The 21578-nt window shown below is 42.1% G+C and overlaps 1 protein-coding gene across 5 annotated transcripts in view; it reads left to right on the top strand.

Annotated features, from left to right (window-relative positions):
* phc2a (polyhomeotic homolog 2a (Drosophila)) overlaps window positions 1-21578 on the top strand; it is a 26607-nt gene extending 5029 nt beyond the window's left edge. For 2 of the 5 annotated variants that reach the window (XM_028993650.1, XM_028993651.1), the window contains exons 2-15: window positions 4306-4495; window positions 7513-7650; window positions 8823-8900; window positions 9227-9385; window positions 10668-10739; window positions 11029-11326; window positions 14304-14653; window positions 14835-14973; window positions 18206-18417; window positions 18620-18752; window positions 18837-18948; window positions 19057-19183; window positions 19549-19822; window positions 20072-21578. In XM_028993650.1, coding sequence (XP_028849483.1) covers window positions 4358-4495; window positions 7513-7650; window positions 8823-8900; window positions 9227-9385; window positions 10668-10739; window positions 11029-11326; window positions 14304-14653; window positions 14835-14973; window positions 18206-18417; window positions 18620-18752; window positions 18837-18948; window positions 19057-19183; window positions 19549-19822; window positions 20072-20226 — 2385 coding nt within the window. In that variant the 5' untranslated portion in view covers window positions 4306-4357 and the 3' untranslated portion in view covers window positions 20227-21578. Of the gene's footprint in view, window positions 1-2669; window positions 2856-4305; window positions 4496-7512; window positions 7651-8822; window positions 8901-9226; window positions 9386-10667; window positions 10740-11028; window positions 11327-12205; window positions 12226-14303; window positions 14654-14834; window positions 14974-17246; window positions 17911-18205; window positions 18418-18619; window positions 18753-18836; window positions 18949-19056; window positions 19184-19548; window positions 19823-20071 lie in introns of those variants that run through there. The other 3 variants (XM_028993652.1, XM_028993653.1, XM_028993654.1) reach the window with 3 other exon arrangements.

The following is a 21578-nucleotide window of genomic DNA, read 5'->3' as shown; positions in this document are numbered from 1 at the left end:
TCTCTGACACAATAACCAATACGAAATGTGTTTAAAGTTTCTGTCTTTCTTTAACCTGTGATGTTAGATACTTGGTCTTCCCCTAAAGCTCATCTTTGGGATTAAAAGGTGTGTTTATGGCACTAACTGACTAAGCGCAGCGGTGAGTGCCAAGCACAGGACTTGTTTGGTAGTGGTCAAGGTCAAATGTGTCCTCTGGGCTTACATAAATAAATAAATAAATAGATAAGATATTTGCCCATGTGGCGTAGTGACAGGCACAGGTTTAAATCCTCCCCAATGAGGACGATTGTGTGTGTGTGTGCCAGTTCCACACATTTTAAACTAGAACTGTAAGAACATTATTAGAGAGATAAATAAGCACCACCATACAAAAAGGGTAGTTAGGTTCTGTTTTTAATGCTACAGCCAAGAACCAGGTGGTTCTTTGTTGTTATTGTCATTTTTATGTAAGTTCTGAGGAAATTTTAAATAGAAGAATTGTTGACCATTGTTGTCTCTTTCCTAAACGTTTGGCAGCATTTGACTGGCTGATCAGTCCGTCTGTCTTCTTCTTTTGTTCTGCCATTCAGCAGTGTAGGTGTAGCACAGGTACTATCCCCAGAATATCATGAGACCCCACAGATATCAACATGGATATCATTCAACTGGGGTCATTCAACGTTGAAATCATTTAAAAGAGTTTTTCATTTTGCGATCACCAACGTTTTCTGTCACTTCTCCTTTGAGTCTGTGTTCAATATTCAACATTTTTGCAACCACAATTATAAAAATGTCCAAACTTGTGTCCTTGCCAGCCCTTACTTCATAATGAACTGGCAGATGAATAGTTCCAATTGAATATTATTGTTCATCATTGAATGGACTCATTTATTGGGTATTAGCAATCATGCTACTGTTATAATCACTTTTACTTCATTAATGTGATTTAAAATGTTCTAAATGTGGAAACAAATGTTGGTGTTGGCGTTAGTTTTATCGTAACTGCTGCTTCTCCAAAAGCATTTACACTGGGTCATAATAAAGGTGGCGTAAAATGAAGCATTGGCAATTTTACATTCCGTCACTAAACCCTTTCTGCACGGCTCTTCAGCAGAGCACCAGGACAGCGGCCGCTGTAATTCATCCGTCCTGCCCAAACAGAATACACCATCCCCTTGCAGACAGTTTTATGGGGGATCATCAGGAAATAAGGGTCACAAATCACCATAAGATTCTCTGCAGGCAGGGAGTGTAGATGCACAGAGAGAGAGAGACCTGATTGCTAGTTTTATGTGTTGTGAAATAAAACTATTCTTTATTAATCACTTAATTAAACAACTGAGCGGAGCCAAGGCATGGCTAATCTCAACGAATGAACATCTTCTGTTTTTTTGAAGTTATTTGTATTGTGGTGATGAGGGATGCCTCAAACAGTCGCACCTGTGTTTGTCTTGCCACTCGCAACTTGAGGCATATAGCGCGATTGTGCTAACAGTACAAGTGGCAGCCCTAAGCAAGCAGCGTTGTATAGGGGACAGGAACACCCATGTGTCTTTCTTCTGCTGTCAGCACTACTTGGTTGTGTGAGATTGCTTCATGAATGGGGGGGGGGGCACATTCGTTGGCAGCATCTATCCAAACTCAGCCCTGGCAGCTGACTTTCATTTTTCATTGTAATAGTTTAATATTGGCATTCTACGCAGCATGAGATGGCAGAGATTTGGCTTGTTCTAATTGTGTTCTGTCACTGAATAAGAAGAAACTGAGGAGACAATGCAACACATGGTCTATAAATTGAATTCGTTAACTAGCAAATATCTGTTGTGGAAGCACATGAAATAAAGGATAGATGATTCCTATAGAAAAAAAAAAGCTTCTGTGAGAAAATCACTTAAACCTTCCACCTAACTTCAACATATTTGATTCTGTCCTCAAAAGAGTTGTGTAAAGGAACATTCATACGCAGAACAGAACAGGCCCAATTATGGAGCCCTGAGGTATACCATAAGATTTTTAAAAAATTTTTTTGAACTGAAGAGCACCAATTATTTGATGTTAGTCTCTTCAAGCATGAGGGACGTCAGTGCTGTAGCCTTTAAACTGTACAGGAAGTAGCAAGAAAATTACTTCTTTGACTAGAGATGCAATGTCGGAGACAGGAAAGGGCTGCCCTGCCAAACCTCTCCCTTTGGGATGACTCGCTGATATGGCTTCAGTCATCCTGTCCAGACAAGCACAGATTGGGTGGCCGTCCGTCTGGTCCTGGCTTGCCCACAGGGGGAGCAGGCTGTTTGAAGTGGGCTGCTCTTTGTTTTAATGGCCCTCGTCTTCTTTCACACCTCAGCTCTGTTGAATTAGTCCATTGTTACGCTGTTCAGGAATTACAACATTTTATAAATACTTCGAGGTACCATGTTCTTTTTTTTTTTTTTTTTTCTTATGAAATGGTTGCCTTCAACAAACAAAGCACAACAAAAGCACAAAAAATGCCACTGGATTGGGGTTTGGACAGAATTAGATTACTTTTTGTCCACTCACTAACTATTTACCAAAGAATTGTGTGTGTGTGTGTGTGAGAGAGAGAGGATGAAACATGTTGTCACGTGCAAACACACTTCTGGTAAGAGACATGTCGTGTCAGGTGTATTGCCTCATGTGTGCGCTGACTCCATTTGGAAGTGTGTCAGGGCAGTTGTTTGTGTAGCTGCTCCTCAATCACTCTGTGGATGTGGGACCTGTTCTCGTTCCACGTCCCCCTTTCAGTCCTGCTCCGACCCTTCATGCCCCCTCACCATTCTGGCCAGACTTTGAAGTGTCTTTTTTTGAAGTTTGTTTTAATGAGTGTTCGAACAGGGATCCCAGCTACAGTTCAGGTAGGATACACAAGAGCCATGGTTTACAGCAGAAGATAAGCTCTGGACAGTGAGTGTGTGTGTCTGTTGAGGGGAAGAGAGGATTTGCTGCTGATTTCTGTGACTATTGTCATGCTGTTGTTGCCTAACCACTTTTCATTATAGCTGGAAGGAACTGTCCCATTTTAAGGATGTGGTAAATTCTGAATATAAAATAGAATTTGTCCGGCCCAAAACTCGAGACTCATTTAAAATGTTTCCAGATTTTTTTTGGATTATTTCAATCAGTTGTTCCTTGTCAAAAAGAATAATTTATTCGTTTTGAGTGGAACATTATCAAACATTTTGAAATGGTAATTTTGAATGGCTGTTCCTACATTTTGTTTGTTGCTTAAGTGCGCTGGCTCAATATCATGGTTAAATGCAGAAGAACAGGTCCTGCTGACCTGTTGCACATGCTGGTTGTATGGTTGTAAATCTCAGTCCAGAATTAGGACTTCAGCAGTTGTTAATAGGCTGAAAAAGTTCTCTCTCTCTCTCTCTCTCTCTCTCTCTCTCTCTCTCTCTCTCTCTGTGTAATAGCCAAACTTTAGTGTTTATAAGGGTCAGAAGTCTACTAAACAACTCCACGTATCCCTGCAAACTGATGCTGGTCTTCAAAAATGAGCGCATAATGAGGCTGTTCTAAGCTTGTCAGCATGTGGATGTCCCTGTCCTTATCGCTGCTGTTATTTTTTTTAATTGCTTGGGTTTCTCTGAATGAGTTCTAAGCTGGTAATTTGCAGGTAACCTGAGTCGCACCCTTTCACTTCAGATGTGGAGCTGTGGTTTTAACACTTCCCCTTACCAAAGGGTCACCCCAGGGTACTAGAAACACATCCATTACCCATCCTCTGTGTAAAGCACCTGATCAAAGAGAGAGCCAGATCTGAGCACAGTAAAGGTTTGGTGTTGAGTTCAGGCGTCATTTAATTACACTGGAGTTGCACTGTTCAACTTATTTCTTGGCCTCCTGTTTTTTTGTTGTAGTGCTTAACAATTTTGTGTAACAGGACTATGTGGTTATGGACAGTGAGAGTGCTTTAATTGTTACCTCACAATCACATGGCCATAATACATTTTTCATATTCATTGCATGTGCTCATGCCTGTCTATTTGTTTTTGTTTTTCTTTCGATTTATAGTAATGGAAAAGTAATGGTAATGTGTGTATGGGACCAAATTAAATATAATCTATTTCAATCAATTGTTAAATTGTGTGCATTTATTAAATTGTGTTATAAAAAAGTAAACAAACATTTGTCTGTTCTGCAGATATATTTTGTTTTGGTCACTTGAAATATAGGATTGATTGATTTATCGAATTTCCTGGTGTAGCCCTTCATTTGCAAATAGTGTTGATCTTTCATGTTCGTACACATGTTCAGACTGTATGCAGCCAGAAACAAACCGTGTCTATTTCTGTGTGCCAGGCTTACAAATCGAGCAGATGCCAGGTCCTGTGATTGCCAGGCAGAGGTCACCATGGAGAAGGAGCAAACCCCCTCATCTTCCAGCACCACCAACAATACGCCCAACAAACCTCCTGCCAGTGTCAACACAGGGCGACACACTGCAGCTCAAATATCCATCTTTGGAGGCATCCCAGACCAGCAAATACAGGTGCATAAACTCAACACGTGATCCATACACTGTACTGTATTCCTAGACACCAAAACTCAACTCTGAATACTGACACTAATCAATAAACTTTTACTCAAATGTCCAAATTAGTTTAGACTAGGGCTGCAACTATCGAAAAGTTTTGGAATAGAGTATTCTGTTGATTAATCGGATAACTCATACTTTTGCGTTTTTAAACAACTGTCAATAGTGTGTTATGCAACATGAAATCCTCTTAAAATGAACAAGCAATTGGCTGTAATTCCTCACAAAAAAGTTTTTGTTTTTTTTATTTATTCAAACTCAATACTTGTGCAATGCATGTGCAAGCCTGCGCTGCTGTGATGTACTGTGGGGAAGAAAAAACCATTGTGCAAAAAATGCTATAAACTCGCCCAAAAGTAAATCTATATGCTAATGAATGTAGATTTGTCCATCTGTTGCATTTATTATTAATACCTTATGTATGGGGAAGGCGTGTTTTGAGATGTAACCAATCAGTGTGTGTGGGAGGTATGAATTACACGAGTGAGATCTCATGCCTTATCATGCCTCGTCACTATCGACTCTTAACACAAATAATTACAAAATGTACGTTCTAAGAAGCGCTAATATTAGTTAGCAATCATAAAAATACGATACCTTGTAGAAGCTCCAAATCCGCTTGAAAAAGTGCAGTTCACGTGAGGATATTTTCAGTTAAGGTGCTTGACAAAGTACTTTTTATGGTAAGCCAGGTCCGTTTTAAAGGGTATACACTGCACTATGTTGTCCACCTTACGCAGCATAAATGGCCCCACACTTTAGACATTTTATGCCTTTTTTATGCACACCAGTCCGAGTAAAACGATGATACCGGTGCTGTGCAGCTTCGCACTGCGTAGCTTCGCACTGCGTAGCACCGCGGGCGTGATACGATAATAGATGGACTTTGGTGACTAATTAAACGAAGCCTTGAGGCAAAGAATTTTCCTCTAATATTTATTTGAATAATCGTTTCAGCTCTAGTTTAGACTGTACATTTAATTACCCCAAAAGAAAATGATCTCTGAACCAGGCTCCTATACTGCTTGGTTGATATAGCTATGGTTGATATGGTGAATATAGCTAAATAAAGTAACACAGCCAGTGCTGTGATTATGTAATTAGCATGTTGTTATAAAGTTATGTTAAATTATTATTTGAAATGGCCCATGTGCGATATTTACCTCATTGCTTTTTTCTACTAAATATGTAATTATGAGTCTTATATTTTTTGTGTATATTGGCGTATGTGAAAAGATTTAACTGATGCCCTCTACTGACAGCATAAAACCAATGTGCTCAGTTGTAAATTGTCAAGCTCGTGATTTACTGAGAAAGGATCATTCGTAAACTGTATTGTTCAGGGAAGTCTTCTGCAAAGAAAGGTTGGTCCTTGTGTACACTGGCCCTTTATTTGCTGCTTCTTGAAGTGCTATCCATCACTCTGTCTGTGCTAGGGTATTAATGGCAGTTATGACCTATGACCTTAGGGCGCATGTGATTTAGTCTTGTTTTTAAGTCTTGGTTTTTCTGATTCCTATAAGTAATTATTTTAATATTAATTCATAAAATGCACAGGATTCACTGGCTGTAAGAGACAAGTAATTTAATATTTTTTTGGATCTTTAACAGCAATACATTGCAAAAGTTCTCTTATTATTCCATTATTGTCCAGACCTCTTTAGGTGGAGCAAGGGCACCGAGGCCATTGGCCAGACCTAAGATGATGTCGGAGGTTAACCAGCATACTCTTCTGCCATTGTCTCACTCCACATTTTCTGCTGCCAGTCAACTGCAGAGATAGTCCAAGCTCAGATAGGTCAAGCTGAGTGTGGGAGTGGCTTATTAAGTTGACTATAATGATTGGATGTGACTTAAAGCATTCCTTTAATTCAGTGGTGGTGGCTCCAGTCTAACTAGATTCAGGAGGTATTAAGTTACCTAAAGTCATTCTGAAGACCAATCTGACTTTTGTTTAGAAGACTGGGTGAGTGCCTTCATGCGGTTATAGTTGATGGTTCTGAGGAACAGGTCAGTAAAGGGTATGGCCTGCTCTGCATGTGCATTTGTTTGGGGATAATACGATGATTATGATTCACTGAGCAGTCTAGTTTTCTCCAAGTGTGGTTAACTTATTGCAAACTGTACTCTCATAGGGTATAATTACCATGGCTGTGGTATTTCTGAAATATTTCTTTAGTTCTGTAATATTTTAATTTAGTAAAATTCACATAAATCAACACAATATATCTCATAAAAATGTAGTAAAACAATAATGCATTGTTCATTAATGGAGGAATGAAAGGCTTAATCTGTGTTGACTGTTACTAGTGTAAGAAATCAAAGAGAACTCTTAAAGAATATGTTCAGACCTCAGCAACATCCGGTACGTAGGAGGTAAAGACATGCATAGTATAAAGGAGCATCAATTTTGTCTGCTCGTTTAGTATTTACTTCTCCTGTAAAAATATATATATATTATGTAGCCCTGCCCCATAGGGTTGGTGTCTGCAGCTTCAGTTTTAGGTTTTCTTTATGCGCTGCACCACATGGGTTCACAGCAGAGCTCAGTAGGAATGTTGGTTGAATGATAAATGATGGGCTGGATCCAAACACTCTGGAAGAGGTCAGAAACTTTGACCTGCTGTCGGCCCAGTGACTGATGGACTTCTGGTTTGGGATCAGCCACTTCCACTCAGTGAACTTCCATCTGTAGGCTGGACATTGCTCTATGTCGCCCGACTACAGAGCTGGGTCTGTGGTTCTCTTGACATGCACAGTGAGTGAATGTGCATGCATTTTAACATATTTGGGATCAATTGTTCCCATTAATTTATATACCAATGTTTTGCTGGTCCTCAGACAAAAGATAGATTTATTTAAAAAAATATCATATACAAACCTTTAAATTAATTTAATGTGCACCTCACAGAAACTCAATTTGTGTTCATGCTAACCTTGTTTATCCAGATGTGTGTTTTCTGTATGTGTAGGTAATTCAGGCTCTGAACAGACAGCCCAACACGGCAGCTCAGTACCTGCAGCAAATGTATGCAGCTCAACAACAGCACCTGATTCTGCAGCAGCACCTCAGCAACACTCAGCTACACAACCTGGCTACAGTACAACAGGTGGGATGTGCGCATGCACACACACAAATAAGCAGAAACACTGCGGCTAGCATGACATTAACTGAGGGGAAATGGTGGGCAGGACAGTTATTCTACAGGTGATTATTCTACCTCCGTAGGGATTTTAACACTACTGATAAACATTACAGCCTGCTTCTTCGTGAAATCAAGAAATGGGTGTACAAATTCCGAAGCTGCTCTAAAATTTTGTACCTAGTTCCTGTCAGCAGAAGAAATCAAGCTGTGACTGATAATAAATTATATCATAGCTAGTTTTAAAGCAGCCTGAATCTCAGGTGATATTTGTTGTGGGATATATAACTAATTTATCTAAATGTGAGATTATAGGTCGCGTAGCTAGTTGTGTCATTACAGACATGCCAATGGCTGCCATTTTTTTATGTCCTTATTTCACTCACAACTACCTTATGTGTAATTGTGTACAGCAGTAAAAGAAAATGTACACACCCAGGATAAAGGAAATCATCATTTAATTCATGTAACAGGTTAAACACTGAAAGAGGCCGACTTAAATATAAAGCAATGACCTTCATTCATATTCAGCCATGGCAGATCTGGCGCTGTTATCAGAGGTAAAACATCATGGTGGCGCACTGCCTGAGCCATAATATGTCGTGGTTGCAATCATGGATGGGACACAGCCGCGCACCAGTTTCCGGTCTCTGCAGGGCTGCATGGTTCCAGCCTTCATCTGGAGGGAATTGGTGCTTGGTGCTGAATCATCTGCTTTAAGAAAATTCTAATTGATCAAGTTCACGTTTGTCTCTGTTCAATGAAGAATAACATTTTAAAGTATTTTTTTATATTTTTAAGTAGTTTGACCAAATGAGTTTTTTTTTTTTTTAATCATTTTGAATTTAGTTCAGCTAAGCTAAACACATTACTAGGGAAGTGTAAACCGTATCATCAAAATTCACAGCAGTTCACAGCAGTGAAGATCTGCTTCCATACACACATTTTATCAACCCCCCCTTTTACTCCACATTTTATGATCCTGTTCCTTCATGTCACAAAGTTTTGGGGTGAGGCCATGTAAATTACGCTGCGGGATTATCAAGATGGACGCGTGTTTGATGAGTTTTTTTTTTTTTTTTTTTTTTTCATGGAAGTATTAAAGCTCTAAAAGTTAAGATGCTTACACCTCTGTCCAGGCCAGAATTGTGGCAGGAAGACAGATGTCCGGACAAAATGCGACCACATCTCATCAAACAGGGTCCTCACAGGCCACAGTGAGTAGCCTTGCACCACTCAGGACAGACCTGTACATAAATATTCATTAGAAAAAGCTGCATTTGATATGCCCTTGTGTAGGTAGTAAATCCAAATACTGACAACGTGCTTAAGTCCAACAATACTGTTACTTTTTAGAATTTGCATTGACATCATGATATATTGTCTGTGTTTATTCTATATTCTGAGTTCCTTCTTTTTATGTTTTAAACCTATACATTTGTATATACCAGTCATTAATTTGAGAAAATTTACTAATAATGACTGAGAGGTAAAGTCCATTACTGTGGAATTTAATTAATGTGTAGCTCCTCCCACTGTTCAGATTAACTTGGCCACATCTACAGCAGCCCAGTTGATGAACAGAGCCCAGACTGTCAGCTCAGCCCAGCCCACCATCGCCCAGCAGGCTGTCCTCCTGAGCAACAGCACCGCCCCCACCCTCACCACCAGCCAGGCGCAGATGTACCTCAGGGCTCAAATGGTATTTTCTTTAGAGATGTAATGTAAGTCATTTACAACATGAACAATGTCTGGACCAATTTTAAAAAATGCACCAAGCAATGAAAAAAAAAAAAAAAAAAAAAAGATAAATTTGAGTTTACACACTGTGTAAGTGAAATTACAATCTTTATGCCGAGTAGTTGACAAAGCAAGAGCAACTGAAATATTCCAAATGTAAAATAAATCTCTACAATAAGACAAATTACCACAGATGGCCATAAAGTGCATAATAACTCGGCATAATGCAGAATCAATGGTATCCCTGAATACACACTCTGTTTTTTGCTCCTGGCATAAAAACTGTGATGTAGGAAAGTGACTCTGACTGGGAGATGGTGTGGTCATTTATATTAAAAAAAACACCCTGCGTATAATCAATTTAACTGAAAAATGTAATTCAGTAGAAGAGGGGTGTCCAAACCTTTCAACGAGGGCCACATATAGAAAAATATATACGTCTGGCTGGGCCACCCACTAAAGGTGATTGATATTGTATTATGTTAGTAAACCTAATCAAATGTGGTAAATAATGCTTCATAATTGAATATGTTTTATAAAAAAAATTAATAATGCTTGCTAGGAAATCTTCTTTTATATTTGTTAAATTAAATATTTTGTTTTATTAGCATATATTTACAGCATTTATCAGACGCCCTTATCCAGAGCAACTTACAATCAGTAGTTACAGGGACAGTCCCCCCCCTGGAGCAACTTAGGGTTAAGTGTCTTGCTCAGGGACACAATGGTAGTAAGCGGGGTTTGAACCTGGGTCTTCTGGTTCATAGGCGAGTGTGTTACACGTTAGGCTACTACCACCCCATCCCCATTATCCATTAGCACATGGATAATGTCTATGTGTGAATAATGCGTGTCATCTCATTAGAGGAAACTACGGTAGAAGTCGGCAATGGAGAGAAGTTGATTCTTCAGAGAATCATCACACTGCATTTCAAGAAGTTCTAATTACAGACTCTGTTCCACTCTGCATCCTTCAGGAAGGAAACCTCTCCTCCATCTCACCTGTTTCGATGCTTTGGTTTTATTGGTTGCCCGTTAATGCAGAGTATCGCTCACCCCTTTCCGTGCTGCCAGCCGCTCTGCTGGCGCACACACTGTAGAAAGCGGTGGGATTCAGAGCACAGCGCTGTGCTGGACTCGTTCAGTATGTGATGGATTTTAGTGCACCGAGTTGAAGGAATTAGTTTTGTGTGTGTGGTTGTCGCGGTTACTGATCTCCTTGTTCCATTTGTCTCTTCCATCAGCTCATCTTTACACCGACTGCGACTGTCACAGCAGTCCCACCAAGTAACAGCACCAAGTCTGCATGTTCACAGGTATGTGCTTTGAACCTGGGATGAGTTACATATGTATTACATCTACATACTGCTGCATAAATAATAGGTAATATCCAGTGTTTTTTTCTGTTTTTGTTTTTTTTTAATAGTACCATACATGTCTTTAACTAAGTTGGAAAATAGCTTATTCATCTATCACACAGATCCAGCCTAATACTGCACTTAGATATGGAAACACTAGTGTGTACACACACACACACACACACACACACACCTCAGTAAGTTTTGTCTGCTGCCATCTTTATGCTCTCTCTAATCACTCTGACAGTTGCAGAACCTGGCTCATTGTAGCCAGCAGGGGGAGCACTCCCCAACTGGATGTCAGGCAGCAATGCCGTGTCAAGGGACCAAAGCATCCCCACAGGGACATCAACCTGGGACCCAGCTCAGGGCCCCAGGCCCTTCAACTCAACCCCCCGCAGTGGACCCAAATACCAGTGGTGTGGAGTCTTCGTCAGAGATGGGGAGGAAGGGCGAGATTGCCAGTGACATCACTGCCCATATGTTGGCAGCTGGACAAAATGTGAACTTGAGCACGGTCGCCAGCCACGCCCTCATCCACCCAGGTAACCACTGCTTACCGTAGTCACTATGTCCGGAAAGATCAACTAATGCCATTCAGATGCCATTGTTACTTATAGGAATAAACCCTAAATTAGTGTTTATTCAAGACATGAAATTCTGTCTGTGGCTAAATTTTTGTTTGCTTTGGGCTTTGGTTGCCATGGTATCCTCCCTCAGGAAGCTACTTGGATGTGGTGTTTGACGAACCCACACCTGCTCAGTGTGGGTGCTTTTCTGTGTTTGTTCATGTGTTCTGCTACTGGAATCCAGCTTGCACAGGGGTGACCGAGTGCATAATAAAATAAAGGGTACAATCCCTTTATAAGATATAGCATGTGGGGGACATTTACTCATTTATTTATTCATTCATCTTCCATTTTCTGCCTGCATGTTTGGTTTGGTATTAGACTGGGTACCAATATGCCTATAAGAGAGGTCTCATTTGTGATGACGCCATTTAAAAAACAGTATTACAACACAGAGGAACATATGCTGAGTGTTGCCAGTTTGGTCAATTTTTTAGGTATTTTTTTTAGGTATTATTTAGGTAATTAAGTAATGGCTTTTAAGTAATTATCTGTTTTCTTTTGCCATTTACTTTTTCCAGGTATATCAGCAAATGAAGTGATGGTTTAGAAATGCATGCATAAGATAATCAGTTATTGAAATTAATAATTCCACTTTTAAAAACATTTTTTAATAGCTGCTAAGATTTGAGAAAAAAGCTTTGTTCATAATTAGAACTACAGTTATTATTTTTGGGGGATATACAGACTTTTTCTTTTCAGTGTGGTGGGTGGCCCAAATACAGCAGAAATACCCGTCCCTTCAGAACCAAGAAAGTGGGAGGTTCTGAGGACATTGGAATCTTCAGATTAAACCAAACTGTTACGAGTATGGGGTAGGTGCTGTGCTTTGTTTTTTTGTCTTTAGTGGACGTGGAGCCTGTAGGCTTTTCTCATAAAACGCACCAGCAGTGTGAGCCAAACTGAAAAGTTACCAGTTCGTTTTATCAGTAATTCTGAGGACTATGAGTTGGAGTTTGAGTTGGAGACTCAAAATATTTAATAAAGACAATTGAAAAATAGCATGTTGAGTTGTATTCCAATTAATTGCCAGCTTTAATCTGGTCTGTGTGAATGGAGGCGGCGACCTGAGCTGAAGTGCAGTGCTGGAATCACAAGCTTTATTTCTGAACCACAACATTCATATTCAAACAATAATATGTGGGAGGGGAGCAGTGCTGTTCTCTGAAAAATAACTCATTTTAAGTGGTTCAACAAATGCTGTTCTTGTTCTTTGATTTTATACTTTTGTTCATAAACCTGACTGAAATACTCATAAAACTGGCTTCAGCAGATCATTGTCATTGTGCTTCCATGGCTTATCTCTTCCAGACTTTTTTCAATGGTGCCAAACTGCCAATGCAACTAACAAGGACAAGCAAGCAGGCAAATAGGCTTCACTTGTCTGTGAACATAGTTGCAGTGTGGAACCATGTGAACCCATTAATCTCCCGATATGAGGGCCTGCAGGGTCTTTCTGGTATCAAATTTGTGGATGTGTTTAATGCATTAAAAGAATCAGACTGGTTTTGTCCAATCATAAGTTAAGACCAAGGAATTGTGGAATATTTTCCTTGTTTGCAGCATTGAAACTTGAGTTTAATCAAATCAAAACCAGTGCTATTTAGCAGCCTTTGGTATATTTTTTTATATAAATTCATATTTAGGCTTGCTTTATATCAAATATAGTAAAAACGGGGTGGTCAAAAAAATAAAGGCCCATGTGAATGTTGGCTTTCAAACACCTACAGTAATGAACCAATCAGATTTGAAACCACAACTGTGCAGTCAACTGTCCTCCAAATAACAATCAGCATAAAAAGACTCCAAAGACCAGGGCACTTTTACAGATGAGAGGGACTACTGTTACTCACCATGCTGAAGACAAAGGAAATCAGTCTAGAGCTCAAACAGAAGATAGTAGAGGCTCATGCTAAGGGGGAAGGCTACACTGCCATCTCCAAGCCATTCATAGTGTCTAGAACTGCTGTACGTTGTATAATTGCCAAGTACAAGCAGACAAAGTCTGTAAGAAACAAACCTGGCCATGACCGTAAGCGCAAGATTTTAACAAAATAGTCAGATGTCAGCAAGGAGCCCTGCACATCTGCCAAGATGATTGATGCTGACCTGGCTCCTGTGTGTCGTCTCTGGGTCTTCCAACCAGACAATGACCTAAAGCATACATCAAAATTTGTCCAGCAGTTCCTCGAGGATACCAAAACCAAGACCCTGCAGTGGGCCGCACTGAACCCATACCTCAATCCTATTGAGAATCTGTGGCAGGTTCTTAGAGTGAGCAGAGGTCAAGGAGACATGTACCAACCTAGTACTGTAAGAGACTGGTGTCAGATGTGGCTTAAAAAGGGTCCACTATTACTGGCCAGGGGGATAATGTTGACATTATGAACTGCAACTTGCAGAAACAGATTTACACAGACACTGTTCTATGTTTTTTTTAAGAGAGGATGATGGGTGTTTACTTGGTAGCTTCCTATATTTCAGGAGATTACTCACTGCCCGTTCGTTGGTGCTTTTCTGTTCCTGTCATTGTTTTTGGCACCAGGACTTGTTGAATGGAATCACTTTCCATCAAGTTTATTATGAAACAAGCCTGTCTTCATCCAGCCAGCCTTATGCATGCTCGCAGATGGATATAATCCAGACAGAGACAGTTGTCAATCCAGATGTGTCCTGTTTCATCAGCCTGAATTTAATAATTATTTTATAATAGTCACTCAAGTTACACACTTCATTTTACACACAAATGTAAAATTGGTTCATGATTGCAATGAAAGTCAGGATTTTAACATTTTTGACCTTTCATATTGACCTTCAGTGCCTTCAAATATTTCTCCAATTATCTTGTCTTGTGAATTTTTTATTTATTTATTTATTTTTTATTATGTTTCAGCATTTGCACAGATCCAGACACACCAAATGCTTCAGCAGCAAAAGCCGCAGTTTGTAGTTCAGGCACAGCCACAGTCCCTGCTCTCCTCGAGGAGCCCAGCTCAGCTCCTGCATACGACCTCCGTCCAGCCTACCCTCCAAATTCAGCCGACCACCATCCAGGCCGTGGCTGTCCAACCGCAGCCCCAGTGCCATGTACCTCTTCTGCCCAAGCTGGCTGAACCAGTGCTTCAAGGCACCATATTCCACTCTGTCCCTGGCTCCCAGGTTCTGAATCCTTCTGATCCAGCACCCAGCGTCCCCCAGTGTTCACCTCCCAGAGCCAAATTCCTACAACAGGCTCCTAACACTGTGAGATGAGACTTATTGATTTCTATTTTGTCTGACTAATTGTTTTTACTAATTAGCTTAAGGGTAACTATTACTTGTTCAAATAGTATTTTAGATAGTAATTTAGCAATGTTCTTTTTTGGTGTGCCGTTCGGCTCATATTTGCTTTATACTTTGCTGTTGCAATATTTGCAATCATCAGGCAGCTCCACCAGTGCAGGTCAGTCCTGGAACAGACGAGGCTTCCCCGAATGCAGCTGGTCTACCAGCTCCTGCACAAACATCCACGACCAGGCAGTCCAGTGGGTGTGAGTCCAGCCAAATATACCAGCATGCTGAAGGTAGCCCTTATTTCACACATCCTATCTTATTTACATTTTGATTGATTGAGATATAATAACAGTTATGTTTTTTTTGTTGTTTTTTTTTTCCCCATGAGAATTCATATCAGTCATATCATTCAAAAGCACTTGATGCAATTTAGAATTTAGTGTTTTGTATATTTTCATATTAAATTTGAACCAATATTGTATTATAAATACTTGCTCTGTATAGAGAACATTTGTTGGTTGCTCAGTAGCTGGCTTAATGGATATCAATAAAACCTTGAGTCTGCCAAGTCCTTACAGCACACCAAGAGCTGGGCCGTCTTGCAGCAGACAAATATATTTTTGTTGTAGGATAATACACTTTAAGATACAGAAGCTTTAGTGTGAAAGCAAGCAATTACAGGATTGGTCCTATAACCTCTGATTACGGGTCTTTAATCTGCTAGCTGCAGAGATCAGCACTTGCCTCAGTGTATGGGATTTTAATCTGTGCCCAGCAGCTGATTACTGAGCTACCAGATTCAAGGCGGGTCAGGAGAGCAAGCATGAGAGGGTATTAAGCGGCCCCGGGGCTCAGCCTGGTCTACTCTGGTCAACCACAAACACTCTGGTGACGTCACTGCCATCTGCAGGCCTGCCAGCAGAAACACAAAGGCCTTGTGCACTCTATCTCTCCCCTCAAGCGGAAGGGTAAATCTGCTACGCCCAAGCGCCTTTTGTCCTAGCCGACTTGGGTGAAAGTGACAGCTTTTGCCATAATTAAGGGTGGGGGAGCGCAGTCTTGTTACTCCCAGTGGAATGGGGGAATAAAAGGTGGACACACTCCGTCTGTCTGGCAGGTGTGTCTGGGGCCTACAGATCAGAATCTCAATTACGAATAATATTCAGTAATGTTTGAAGGGGCGAAGGGCTTGATATGTGTTAGCAAACTACAAAAGGACATTGCTGAAAGGAATCTGAATCAAAATGCTGGAGTCATAAATCATGCCTGACATTTTTAAAGCCAAGTGATAAAGATTAAACAAAGAACACAATGACTCAAAAACAAATGTAACACTCTGTATATGGTTTTAAATGCCAGTCCCCACCCCCAATTTAGTTCACAGGCACTATTGTTAAGATGCACTGTATGTTTGACAGATTTGTATATTTAGAAAGTATTCAAAGTGCATCACTTTTTCCACATTTTGTTATGATAGAGCTTTATTCCAAAATGGATTTTAAATTATTAATTTTCTCTCTGAATTCTATAATAACAGCATGAAGAAAAGTTTACTTGAGAGTTTGGCAAATTTATTAACAATAAAAAAAGCACATAAAAGTATTCACCACAAAATATAATGTTAAGCAATAACTGGTATGAAGACAGGGTAATGATGGTAAATTCTTGAGCTCTTTAAAACCAATACATTTAACGTTTTAACAATAAAATAAATAAATGCAGTATCAATATATATTGATTTGCTACTTGATATGATTATGAAGTCACAATAATGATTCTGCAATAATCGATATATGGGTGGTTCTTTGTGATGCATGCATGTGTACAACCGAAGAAGGGGGGAACAATTGTTTATTTCTTCCTTTGCAGCTCCTAATTCGAATTTTCCGTTCTACCTTAAATGCTGCTCGGTAAGATGCAATGCCCGTATAGCGCCTCTAGGGGTGTAGTTCAGTGTGACAAATAATCAAGAAATCAGTTTTAGAAATGAACGGAAATCTGTATGTGTGATGATCTTTGAGTCAACTAAAAATTTGAACTATTAGAAATAGTGACACTTGTTACCTGTCTGGCCCAACACTGTTTTCAGTGTGAAATTCATGTGGGAATTTTGTTCATATGCAAATAGACTAATGATGAATATGGACATTTCCATGTAATATAAATAGGGTTTAAAAGCTTTGGGCTACTGAAATCTCACTTTTATGTTAAATGTATGTAAAATAGGACGTGGAATGTAAAATAGAGCGTGTAGAAAAACGTTCGGAAGTATTTCTGATAATAATTTTGAGTTGACCAATAGATTGTAACCATATATAGATTTCCTGGCGTAATCCTGTCTGAACTAGAGGCGCAATACGGTTATTACAACTTGCTGAGCAGCATGTAAGGTGGAAAGGACAATGCGAATAAGGAGCTGCGAACAAGGAGCGAAGTTCAGCGTCGTTTCCGAATCGGTGTTTTAACACTACAGTTATCTGGTCAAAAAAGTGCATACCCGCTTATAGATGGTTTATCGATTTTTGTTCCACTCCTAATTTCTAATTACTGGGGTGGTAGTAGCCTAGTGGGTAACACACTCTCCCATGAACCAGAACACCCAGGTTGTAATCCCACTTACTACCATTGTGTCCCTGAGCATGGGGGGACTGTCCCTGTAACTACTGATTGTAAGTTGCTCTGGATAAGGGCGTCTGATAGATGTACCAGTATAACACGCCCACTTGGTGACTCATGGCTGTGTTTATCACAGTGATTTAAAAAAAATGTTTAATTTGTAATAAGGTTGTAAAATATGTCTGTGGTTTTGAATTTTTTATTTTATATGCACCGGGGGGGGCTCTTTCTCCCTCTATGCCTTCATATCTGCAGACTGACCAATCACCGAGTCACTTACTGGTAAATACGCGACGCCATTGGTCGGAAGCCCAAGCGCATGTGGCCAATCGCGTCGCCGCGTTGCTCCCTATTCACTTCCCTCGTACAAAGAGGATCCGAGGAAGCGTCCCCCGCTGGCCGAGCGGTTCGCTCGAACAAATGCGGGAAGTTTGGGGGAGAAGGTCCCGCGTCGGCACCGTCGCAGCTCGTTTAGGCCGCGCCTGGAGCGGGCCGCGGCGCTCCCGTACGCCGCCGGGAATTTAAACCCCAACCCGCCCTCCCCTCCCCGAGGTGCCCGTCTGGAGCCGCGGAGCGGAACAAAGGCGCGTGTCGGGCGGCGGATCCTCCCTGTACGTGAGCGCCAGTGTGTGTGTGTGTGTGTGTGTGTGTGTGTGTTCGTGTTCCTCCCTCCATGTGGCGCGTTGTAATAAGTTAATATTATATATATTTTTTTATTTTTGTTTGTGGGACCGACTTTTGGTCGTGTTCGCTCTGAGGAACTTGTTTTTGGCGGATGAACTTTGCCGCACCGCCTCCGCCCTCTCTTTTTAATGTCACTTCTACTGGGTTTTTTGCATCGCCGCGGCATAGTTTCTGAACCCTTTTCCTTCCTTGCCTGAGCGGATGCGACTGTCTCCCCGGCAGGCGCGGGCGCCGCGGACGGGCGGCCGAATGCGAGGCCAGGTGTGCGGGCAGCTCCAGCCATGACCTCGGGCAGTGGGAACAATGCGCCCACTGTGACCGGGAGCGCGCCTCAAAATGGCGAGAGCAAGCCCCCCCAGGCCGTCGTAAAGCCCCACATCCTCACGCACGTCATAGAAGGGTTCGTTATCCAGGAGGGAGCCGAGCCGTTTCCCGTGAGTCCCTGCAAACACGTCAAATAAGAACACGTGGCTCCGGCGGCGGACACCTTGCAGTAATGATGCGTTTTTTATATAGCAGAGCGCGTGTTATCGTTTCTACTTTGTCGGGTTTTTTATTTTTTTATTTTTTAAAGATCCTTGTGTGATGCGGTTCAGGGTGAAGAACTAGTGACTGTGTGTGTGTGTGTGACTTCAGGTGGAACGTCCATCGCTGCTGATCGAGAACCTGAAGAAACAGAAGCTGCAGTCCCACTCCGACTCAGCGAAACTGGCACATGGCAATTTCCCCAGCGCTACAGATTTCGAGATGGAGGATCTAACCCAACAAGGTGAGTGGTGCATCCATCCATCCATCTGAAAGGAGGTCCCCGACTTCTTCGGCGCGCGCTGAGAAAGCCTAAACATTTTCGCAGCATTAAAGAAGCAGGAGGAGCCGACACTTTCTTGCGAGCTCTGCGGCAAGGTCGACTTTGCCTACAACTTCAAGAGGTCGAAGAGGTTCTGCTCCACAGTTTGTGCCAAGAGGTGAGACTTTGGTCCCTCTTGTTTGGGTAACTGGGAGTGGACGTTTGGGTAACTGGGAGCGGGCTTCAGCGTTCTGCCGTCACACCTTGTGATCTGACTTTTTCTCAGGTACAATGTTGGATGCACCAAGAGAATGGGCCTTTTCCCGAACCGCAAAACCATGCTGGAGAAACTGAAGAAGCAGAAATCCTCCAACAATGGCCTTCAGAACTCCAGCTCCGAGGCCAAGAAACAGGTAACGTCTTCCTTCCTTCCCCCCCCCCCCCCCCCCCCCCCCCCCCACACACACACACACACACTGGTCAACGTCGTTAATTCTTCCAGAGTTCTTGGTATGAAAGGTGTTTCTGAGCCATAATTGGCATCCATGATTTCTTGTATCTGCCAGCAGGGTTGGTTCGAACACACCGTAGATCCTTGTGTAGGGTGTGTGATGCGTTAAGTAACCATAGGGGGACCAAAGTAGGACCCGTTTATTGTAAACCGAGTGAAGTTTGTATTGCTGTAAGAGTTCCGTCTCGTTCTCCCGCGCTTCACGGCTAGAGCTAGAGGTCACGGTACCACGCCGCTTTCAGACCTGTGGGTTTCACCCGTTCACAGATGAGTTCCAGCACGGTGCAGCAAGTGGGCGGATCGGTGGGGTCCCCAATGCTGTCCCAGCCGAACCAGGGCGAGTCCAGCCAGTGCTCGGACATGTCCAGCTACGAGGACCCACAGTCGCCGCTGTCCGCCGCGAGCTCGGGGGCGCAGCGGGCTTCAGCGGGGCGAGGCTCCAATGGCCAGGACCTGCCTCTGCTGTCACAGCACTTCCTGCCCAGTGACCCTGCCAAGTGGAACGTGGAGGACGTGTACGAGTTCATTGGATCTCTGCCAGGTTGGTACACGTTCTCAATGTTCTGCACAGTGATCCTGTGAATTAGATGACTTTTCGGAACAGAAGACGCAGGGCACCGAGTTCAAACTGGCACCAACAATATTTTGAAGTATTGACTGCTGCAGGTTAAAAATCATCCAGAAGTAGCATGTGTGAGAGCTGTCAATCATCAGGCTCCTCCCATTTTAAACTCCTTATTTAATTATATTAGATATTAAGTGTATATCGCCCCCTGTAATTTCTAACCAGGGTGCCAGGAGATCGCGGAGGAGTTCCGCTCTCAGGAGATTGACGGTCAGGCCCTGCTGCTGCTGAAGGAGGACCACCTCATGAGCACCATGAACATCAAACTGGGTCCCGCTCTCAAGATCTTCGCCCGCATCAGTCTGCTGAAGGATTCGTAGCCTCCCACCACCAGATAAAGGACTCAAGCTGGAATAATAATAGTAATAATAATAAAAAAAAAAACAACTTTCAGCTCTGCACTGATTGACTCATCATCTCACCTCAGCGTTCTGCTCTGGGGAACCGCTGCCGCACGGAGGAACAAAACCGCACTTCTGCTCATCAACAAAACCATCGAAACAAACTACCAAACCACGTGGCCTCCCCACACACACACACACACACACACACACACGCACACGCTGAACTACAGCTTGTGAGCCACGGGGAAGGTGTGTCGAGCTGGATGGAAGCGGGTCTGGAAAAGGAACTCTTTTTCGCTGAAACCCCGATTCCAGCTTTGCTATGTCAGCAACGCACCGTCCTCTGAATGAGGAGTAAAAGAAAAAAAAAAAATCCCAAATGTGAATAGTGTTGCCTTCTTGGTCGAACCCGAGCTGTTCCGCTGCGTCTGCAGTCGTTTCTGTCCGTGGGCAGCGGTTTTAGGGGACCGAACTTGTTCTCCTCGTGCTTTAGGGCTTCTGCACTGGGTGATAACGCCCCCGAGCACCACTGTACCTTACCACTCGGATGCATCGGTACTGGCTTGCAGGGGGACACTCTGCCAGTCCCTCCCATCCCAGATGTCAAGACTCCCGTATTATGAACTATGTGCCTAATATTTGTCTGAAACCCAGAATCCCAAAGATCAACATTTTAATTCCACGTTCACCAGCCTGTCTGACCGTACTGGTTTATTGATCCGTTATGTCTTGCAGGGACCTACACGTGTGTGTTTTGTGGTGAGCTTGGGCCCACTCGGAACAGGAAGTGGCGGAAATCTGAAATTTATTGTCGGTAAAATGGCTGCCGACTTGGTATGAATCGCATTTTCTTTGAATATGAACCTTAGTTTTATGCTGTGAAAAGTCTTCTACTGAGTGAAACTAGTGGACTCAGTAAATCTTTCTTTCTATTGGTGCTCTTTAATCTACGAATCTGTGTCCTTGGGGACAGGGACGAGACTCCGTTCAGTTCAAGCTTTTACCATCAGATGGAATTGTCTAGTTTTTTGTTTTTGTTCTTTTGGAGTAAAGCTGAGTTTACTGTGCATAAAAATAACAAAATCCAGACTCATGTGTCTGGGATTGCTGTAAATGACTGATTCCGATCCCCTTTCACACAAAATCTGGTTCTGCAGAGTTCGGGTGGGAACATGGACTTGTTGAAGCATGATTTTTTTTTTTTTGTTTTGTGAAATTTAGATACGCCTACTCACCGCTTTCATTTTCCCCCTCTAAGTTCATCAGTGCTGTGATGTTTCTTTGTTAGATGTGGAAAATTATCAATAATAAATTTTCCTCTCCCTAAA

The sequence above is a fragment of the Denticeps clupeoides genome, chromosome 10 (genome assembly GCF_900700375.1).
Source record: "Denticeps clupeoides chromosome 10, fDenClu1.1, whole genome shotgun sequence".
Lineage (NCBI taxonomy): Eukaryota > Metazoa > Chordata > Actinopteri > Clupeiformes > Denticipitidae > Denticeps > Denticeps clupeoides.
Note: the sequence above shows the minus strand (reverse complement) of the source record. Positions and strands in the feature narration are given on the sequence as shown.